This window comes from Drosophila subpulchrella, chromosome 3L, assembly GCF_014743375.2.
Source record: "Drosophila subpulchrella strain 33 F10 #4 breed RU33 chromosome 3L, RU_Dsub_v1.1 Primary Assembly, whole genome shotgun sequence".
In the NCBI taxonomy this organism is placed as follows: domain Eukaryota; kingdom Metazoa; phylum Arthropoda; class Insecta; order Diptera; family Drosophilidae; genus Drosophila; species Drosophila subpulchrella.
Window position 1 is genome coordinate 29378153 of NC_050612.1, and position 8206 is coordinate 29386358.

The 8206-nt window shown below is 37.4% G+C and overlaps 1 protein-coding gene across 1 annotated transcript; it reads right to left on the reverse strand.

Moving 5' to 3' along the window:
• Nucleotides 1–1532: 1532 nt before the first annotated feature.
• Nucleotides 1533–7734, reverse strand: LOC119554690 (UPF0687 protein C20orf27 homolog). The gene is made up of 2 exons (XM_037865691.1): nt 7478–7734; nt 1533–2616 (listed from the first exon to the last, which is right to left on the reverse strand). The coding sequence occupies exons 1-2, from the start codon at nt 7512–7514 to the stop codon at nt 2111–2113; spliced, it is 543 nt and encodes a 180-aa protein (XP_037721619.1). The 5' UTR covers nt 7515–7734; the 3' UTR covers nt 1533–2110.
• Nucleotides 7735–8206: the final 472 nt, after the last annotated feature.

Consider the following 8206-nt stretch of genomic DNA (forward strand, 5'->3'; position numbering starts at 1 on the left):
TGCCACCCTTTAAAAACATATTAACGACTTCATCCCAAATCGAAAATCTAAACGACGCACAATGAAAATTAGTTCTATTTAAGAAGCGACGCAACTTCGAAAAAACGCAATTCGACTGTTCCTATTCGATATTCGATATCTACCAGCTACCCATTAAACGTTTTCCAGCATTGTTTTGCAATGTTTTTTTCGACCTTCGAGCGCGTACTTTCCTTATCAAAGGAAAAAAGTTTAAGAGTAAGGTTTTAGTGTGTTATTGTGTTTATTTAGTTAATTACAATATTACAATTACATATTATTTCCAGATGCATCGTGGAAGGGGCAGTACCACCACGCCGGTACCAACCACCCTACGCCTACGTCCCGGCACCTGGCCCTACCGACACCTAAAATGGCAAAAAGTCTGGACGGAATATTCTAATAAAACCAATAACTTTCTTCAACAAAATACATATAAAACATAATATAAAAAAAGCAAAAAAATGCGATGATGATTTTTTTGTTTCGGTGGCGGATGATTAATTTCGTACACGGATTTCCACGGGTTTGTGGCCGTAAGAACGAGATAGCCTCAGCGTAAGTGTCAGTAATAGAGGGAGATGCAAAATGCGACGTAAGTGTCAACAAAACGTAACGTCAGTAAAAAAGGGAGATGCAAGATCTGCTCTCCGAGAGCGCAACAACAAGCCAGCGGACGCCATATTTGCGTTTTCGTGGTTTCTCAAATCTGCGTGGTGTCGCTCTTTTCACGAACACTTAACAACACTGAAAAAAAAACGCCACTGGCCATGAGCGTAGAGCAGGGGGAATTGCAAAAGACATTAATATGCTGTGGACATTCCAGAATTAATAACTTTCTTAAGTTAGATATATAGATATATAAAGGCCTCATTTTAACTTTCTTAAAATGTATTGCATTGAACAAAAATTTGTTTCGGTATCTACTATTTATACTAATAATTTTTCACCTGAAATGCCTGGTATCACTATAATTCAAATTTCCCGAAAGTGATAAGAAATGTTTACTTGACAAAAGTGCCTTTAAATTGCCAACCAAATTCGATTTGTATTCTACCTTTTTTCCATAAGAAAACAAAACAAGTTTTAAACGAATTTTTATTTACGGCTTCCTAAGCAGCTTTATTAGGAGCCTAATCCATAATTAACTTAAATAGTATTTTGTATGATGTTAAATGGGCTCAACTAATTTGCTAATTGGGTTATCCATGATCAGTTTCTTATATAGATTTTAAGTTACAAAATCTAGTCAATTGGTTATAGTGCCTTTTATACATTTGACAGTGCAATATGTTATCAACTTTAATAGATTATCAAAACGCCCTGGGTAAATATGTCTGTGGGCTAATTTTAGTCAAAAAGATGTAATATCTTGCCTCTTGTTAATGCATAATGTCTTAGCGAGCACCTCGATTTGGTCACACAATAAATTGCATCTGGAAAAGGTCTAAAGTTTGGTCTTTGCGTACTTCATATACTCTGCTTAATTTTTTGTGAAAATAATTTGTATATGGTGTAATTTGAAGTATTATATTTGACTTTATGTATGTACAGTGCACTTTTACATTTTAAAACCGTTTAAATAGGGACATTATATTGATAAATCATTGAAAGAATGCTTCAGTGTTTAAAAGTTATTGAATTGACTCTCAACCGCAGTTTAATTGATCGAATAACTCCAACACATTAATCGTAATAAACTTGTTATGGCTTTAAAAGTGGAAATAAAACCAAATTTTTTTTTAAATTCACTTAATGACACATTGCAAATACATTTTAGTCTTACTGGCAAAATCAAGAGATTGGTCATCAATATCGTTATAAAAGTCAAGGATTTCTGGCAGTTCGCCCACTCACGTGTAATACAAACTTGACAATTGCGGACACGGGGTAATTTACAAATGTTAAGTACAACAAGCAAAACCGGACCGAAACCTAAATGTAAATGCTCAATGAGTATTACATACACAATTGGTTGCTATGTAGGTAATAACTAACGTTACATGTTATTCTTAACTTAAGAACTATGTAAATATCTGCAGTTAACTAAGAAAACAGGTTTTCGGCATGGCGAGATAATTGGGGTTCCATTTTAGGGCTTGCTATCGAAGCCAGCGAAATCTGATGCCTCGGACTCATCCTCATCCCTTTCGACGCCGATGCAGTGGATCCCGGTGCGCAGCATGGGCGTTCCCTTGCCCTTTCCCAAAACCCGGGCGGCGATCACCAGCTGGAGAAGCTCCTTGGCATTGGTCGAGCTAACGATGTGCAGGACCTCGCGCAGCAGCTTCTCCTTGTAGGCGAAGAACTCGATTTTCATCTCGAAGAAGTCATGCTCGTCATGCTTGGTGCCTTCGAACTCCGTGATCCTGCAGTGCAGACTCGGCGTGGCACTGACCAGCGGCTCAAACTTGCTGCCCAGCGTCCCCGCGTCGCCAAAAAGCGACGTCGGTAGCTTCAGTTCGATCAAGTAGCGATGGTTGATCTGCAGAAAGCCCAGGCTCACGACAATCGTGTCGCCTGACCTTTGATATGTGACACAACTGTCCGTTTCGAAGCCATCTTTCACCGTGTTGGAGTCAAAATGGACATGGTGGTCTGAAAAAGAGGAAGGTAAAGGTCAGATTTTCGGAAATTCCTAAGATAACTCAATATTTAACTAACTCAATATTGGCCTAACAAATATATGAGATATGTATAGTAAATTTTGATTAGAACACTTTGTAAGCATCATATACCATTAGTGTTTAATGATATAAGAGCAATTATTTTGGACAGGAGAAAAAGGCATTCATATAAACATCATAACAGCAAAAAACTTCACTACAAATTATAATTCTAGTATAGGTCTAGAAGCTAGAAACTTATTTACCAGTAAACCTGACCTTTTACAAACTACAAAGCAAAATTCCGCCCGTCCGCGGAGCTTTCTAAATTATTTGCATTTCTGCGATTTGTAAGTTTACACAGAATTTAATTGAGAATCGTGTTTGTTGAACAAGCTGAACGGATGAATTAAATATTGCGTTGTCCGGAGCCAAAGGTCGGACAGGTAGACAAGTAAAATCGAGTAAAATTGCCGTAATAAACCTAAGTAGTCCGAGATAAACAAACAGGCAAACAGAAGTCTTGGGCCCGCCTCGGTTAAATTTTCCCCAGCGGCATTTGCAGCGGAAATTGCGTGTAAGCGTGTAATTAAACGCCCCTACCGCTTCCCCTGTCCTTACTCAGTAAACAATTATATTACGTTTGACTCGTTATTATCGGTAAGATATTTCATGTTATATCATCTTGACTTTGTTAATTTTATTATTCTTAAAATGCGTTTTCAATATTGATTTTATATTTTACGGGTACTTTCTCTCTGTATGAAACGACGGACGAGTGGGGGCTTAAATCACATTAAAATTGGGTCAATTGGGACCAAGTGCACTGGCTGTTGTTATGTGACTTGAGGCGTCTAATTTCGCACTCCAGAGAGCGAATTTGGGAACGTGGAATTGAATTTATAAATAAAAACCATTTGCCGGCTTTTAATTGCTGTCAGCACATGCCAATTGTGCGTATACCATGATGAATGATCAAAAATATATATTATTTTTATTGATCACTATAATATTTTCCCGATGGATGAATATTCCCATTGGAAATCACTTCTAATGTGTTTTTTTATATAACCTACACCTCAGACTCAACAAAATTCTTTATAAAATATTTTCTAATAAATTTATTCCAACTAAAACTATACATTATTGACACCTCTTTTTTTGCATCAGATGACCGTCTATAAATAAGAATCATTATCCATATCTACAATGTTCAACCAAAATTAGCGCCTAAAATTTATCAAAGCGAATCGTGCTAATCATAGACATAAGGCTATTCATACTACTAGAAACAGATAGTTTTTATCAGACTGCTTGCTTTGCCTTGCAATTAACAATTCGCTGAAATACAAATGGGCCTCTAATCAGACTTCTAATCACAACCGAGCAATGCCCCTAATATATGTATCTATAAGGTCCCCCAGTTAATCATAGGCGATTGCCTCAGATATTGTTGGCCATTTATCAGGGCCCCGAAAAAGTCGAGTCTTTGCTAAAAATAGAAGCCTTGACTAGTTGGTCATGCCACTGGCATCGGCAATTGTGGCGAAAGTTTGTTCTTTTCGGCAAAACCATTTCCACATGGATGTGGAAATACAGACAGTGCGTTCCGAAAACTTAAAATATAGGGAATCACCAGATGTCAATTATAGACTTGACTTATCATGCAATACTTTAATTTTCCTTTTTACTCCAATTCGCCAATAAATTGTAGTTTGAATAATGAGTTTTTTTTATTTTATTTAAAATAAACTCTTCCCTCCACAGATTTCCTATTATTTTGAAACGCGTTGTTCCTTTTGTTTTCCGTTTTCAAATAGATATTTTCTTCTGTTCTGATGTCGCAATCATTGGAATGTCTGCGCAAACAGTTGATATTTTATTTTCATTTTTTTCCTTACGATTCCCCTGTATTCTGTTGTTTATTTTGGCTGATCGCCCGCTCAGCAGAACGTAATAATTCAGTTTAGCACTTTAGTGTGCAGGAAATGAGAACATGATTTTTACTTGTAATTTATTTCATTTTTGTAAACGCAGACGAATGCGAAATTAAAGCAATTTTCCGGTCGTTTCTTTGCCATTTCCATTTCCCAGTATGTAAGCAATTTATTGTAATCCAGCTTAATCTGCTTAAAGTCGATTCAACAATGGAGGCGTCGCTTTCACAATGCCAATTCATCCGCTCTGCCAAGTGTCGCGGGAAAAAGTGGATTGTTCTTTTTATAAATTTCATTTAAAGTCATGCGCCACACTCAAAAATCCGGCTGGCTGTTGAAACCAGTCTCACGTGCCCCCCAATCACAATTGATTAACCATTAATGGAAATTTACAATCAAGTCGGCAACTGCTATTGCTGGAAATTCAAAATTGAGTAGAACATTTTTGGGATTTCATCTGATGCCTTCGCCGCAGTAGCATCAATTTTTGTATTCAAATAAATTATCCGATGCATATCTGACAGATTGTGTACCAATTGAATTCTCGTTGGCTTTTGTCTATGTATTTCAATTGGTTCGTTTACTCAAATATATTTTAATTTAATGTCTGGAAAAGGGGGCTAGAAAATCCATGAAACTCTTCATGCAGTGAACTAAAGGATCTAATCATAAGCTGGGCATATCTATCCTTTAAAGAGAACTTAAAGAAGAGAATTCATATTTTTTATGAAGAATATCCTTGAGAAATATTTCAAGAATAACCTGTTCTTGGTTATATTCTGTCCCACTTATTAGCCCAATTTGTCAAGTGCCAACTGGCCCCCCCACATTCTGAATTATATAATTCCCGCCCATTAGATTTTATGTATTTATTATTTGTTGGGCAATACTTGTGGGTCTGCCCCATAACCAATGCAGGTGCTTCCCTGCGGGGGGATGCCATAAAAAGGCATCCGTACGTGCCAAGTCGAATGTAGGAAATGCAAAACAAGAACAAAATGCAAACATGCATAACAATATTGTAAATTGTGTTTTTCTGATTTTCAAATCAAAACAATTGAAGGGGTGCCCGTGTCCCAACGAGACAAATATCAATCACGAACACCTCATGGGCGGTGGGCGGTGAAGTTGGGTGGCCCAAAAGGGGGGTGTGCAAAAGTAGCCCCAAGTGGTGCTACCTCAGGCAACAAAAACAACGAGGCCAAACAACGTGCCCGTCGGTTTCCCCGGCTTTATAAATAGCCCACCTCATGAGGATTGCACAATTGCATATCACTTTAAAGAAACAATAAAAAAAAACCTGACTACAACAATGGGAACCTCTGCTGGCGGTCAGGTTATATGCAATTTAATTAGGGGGATCGTTGTCATCGCCATTACGGCTTGTGTTGTCGCTTTCATTTGGTTCTGGGGTGCTGAAACTATAATCTCCGGACGGGCGCTAAATGAATTTACAATTAGCATTGCTCATGAAAACGCTCGGCAAATATTATCAAGCGTTAACTCACGACAATTTGCATGGTTCGGCGATAAAGTGTAGGAGAGAGCATTTTTAAATGCTCTACAAATAACCACGTTTGGGTAAAAGCAAACGATTTGGATATATGGGTGATGGATTTTTGAAGTACATATGTCACCTAAATTCTCTATACCATATTCTCGTCTGATTTTTGCTTATAAGCCATCTTTAAAATGTAAAATATCATATAATAAATATGTTTTTCCAACATACCCCCTATAAAATGTAGATCTTCATAAAACCAACCTATACAAAGTTATTTTCCATAATATATCGAATAATAACGCCACTTGAAAGTGCCCCCGAACAGCCAGATAAAACCTAATTGATGAAAGTGTGCATACACTCATAAAGTGAAAACTATGTGCGTTTTCCATGTGTTTATGGCACACAATTAATTAACTTCTGTCAGGAGATCATAAATTAAAATTAATCTAAGACAATTTAAGAACGCTTCGGCAGGCTCAACTGCCAGTGATAAAATTCTGGTCGAGCGCCGTTTGAAATGATAAGGGAACCCATTTAAGTCACGCGAATTGCGGCAAAAACCTGAGGCGGGAAAATGAAAATATCATCGATACCGCCGACAAATGTCAAATGATTTCTGCAAGGGCGGCCCAGGGGGTGGTATGTGGGGAAAATTGGCTTAGCTTTGGCCCTGAACCAATATTATTTTTAATATTGCGGCAGAAAAGCAGGAAGAGGTCAGGAAACTGCAATAAGTAGGGAAAAGGGAGAGGGCGGAAAACCGAATGTGTGAAGTGGACAGGAAGGAAATGGCCAAACACTCGTGTACATCTACACAAAACAAAATTTGATTAGCTTTCTAACTATTTTCGCCAGCAAAAATGTTTAAATTATTTTAAAAAAACATTTTTTTAACAATAAATCAGAAAGCTTAGCAAGTTGTACACATTTCCTGTACAAAATGATTAAAGAATTTGTCATTAAAAAATAATCTTAAAATGCCGAGATGACAAATTTGCAAAGAATTTACATTGGAGTAGAGCCAAAATAGAATTTTTTTAAGTAACATCAATTAAAAAGCTTGTTTCTACTCCATGAATTTTGTATTAAATTTTCTCACTATTTATTTATCCCCTAACTTCGACTTTTTTCGAGTGTGGATAAAAATGCAGCTGTGCTGAATCCCAGAAAAGGTCAACAGGAAACGATTTTTCTTGAGTTGCCTGACTTGCCTAAATTTAGCCAACTACTGTTCTAATTAATCGGAATTAATTCGCAAAAATCCACCACCTTCACTTAAGCAGCAAAGAAAACCCCAAACCACTGGATTTGGCCTTAATGGTATTTTAACGCACTTGAGGAGTTTCTATGCAATATTAGAGCGCTATGCAAATGGGTTGAGCAAACACCGGTATAATGCGAATTTTTACCTTGATGATCCACGTTTTCGGTGGCTTCGTCGCACATTTTGGAATCCAAAAAAGTTGTGTTGGTAATTAATTTCTTGGTGGGGTGGTTAAATGCCAGCGTTTTTATGTTATCCCTGAATTTAAAGGAACCCGGCGGCGCTTTTCTCTCAGGTTTCTTAATTTTCCAGCAGCCAAAAGATATTTAAAATCCAACAATCCAGCAACAAAACAACCAACAACCAACAACTTCGAATTATCAAAATAAACAGAGCCAGTCTGCTCTCGCGTTTTTAACACAAAAAACGTAAGAAAACGTAAGTCGGCAAAACGTAAGTGTCACCGAACGTAAGCCAGTAAAAAAACGAGACAGCCTCAGCGTAAGTGTCAGTGAAAAAGGGAGATGCAAGATCTGCTCTCTCTGCTCTCCGAGAAGCATTCGATACACAAATTCGATACATTTCGTCAAGCATCAAAACAACGTAATACGTAAGACGTAAGTGTCGGCAAAACGTAAGTGAAAAAGGGAGATGCAAGATGGAGAATGGAAGAACGTCGAATAACAAAATAAATATAGTTCAGTGTGGAAATTGCAATACCACGGAAATTCCTGTGTGATATACCATATTTATTTATTCAAATATACCAACATCATTTCAAAGACATGCTCCTGACAGCCGATACACCCACCTCACCCAATCCAGGGTGACCATTTGTAGTATTTTTGGTATTTTAAGTTTTATTTTGGTACAT

Excerpts from the sequence above, each read along its gene's own strand:
- LOC119554690 (XM_037865691.1), bottom strand. The coding sequence starts at position 7,514 with ATGTGCGACGAAGCCACCGAAAACGTGGATCATCAAG. Across the intron at positions 2,617-7,477 it reads CGAAAACGTGGATCATCAAG|ACCACCATGTCCATTTTGAC; the intron begins GTAAAAATTCGC and ends CCTCTTTTTCAG.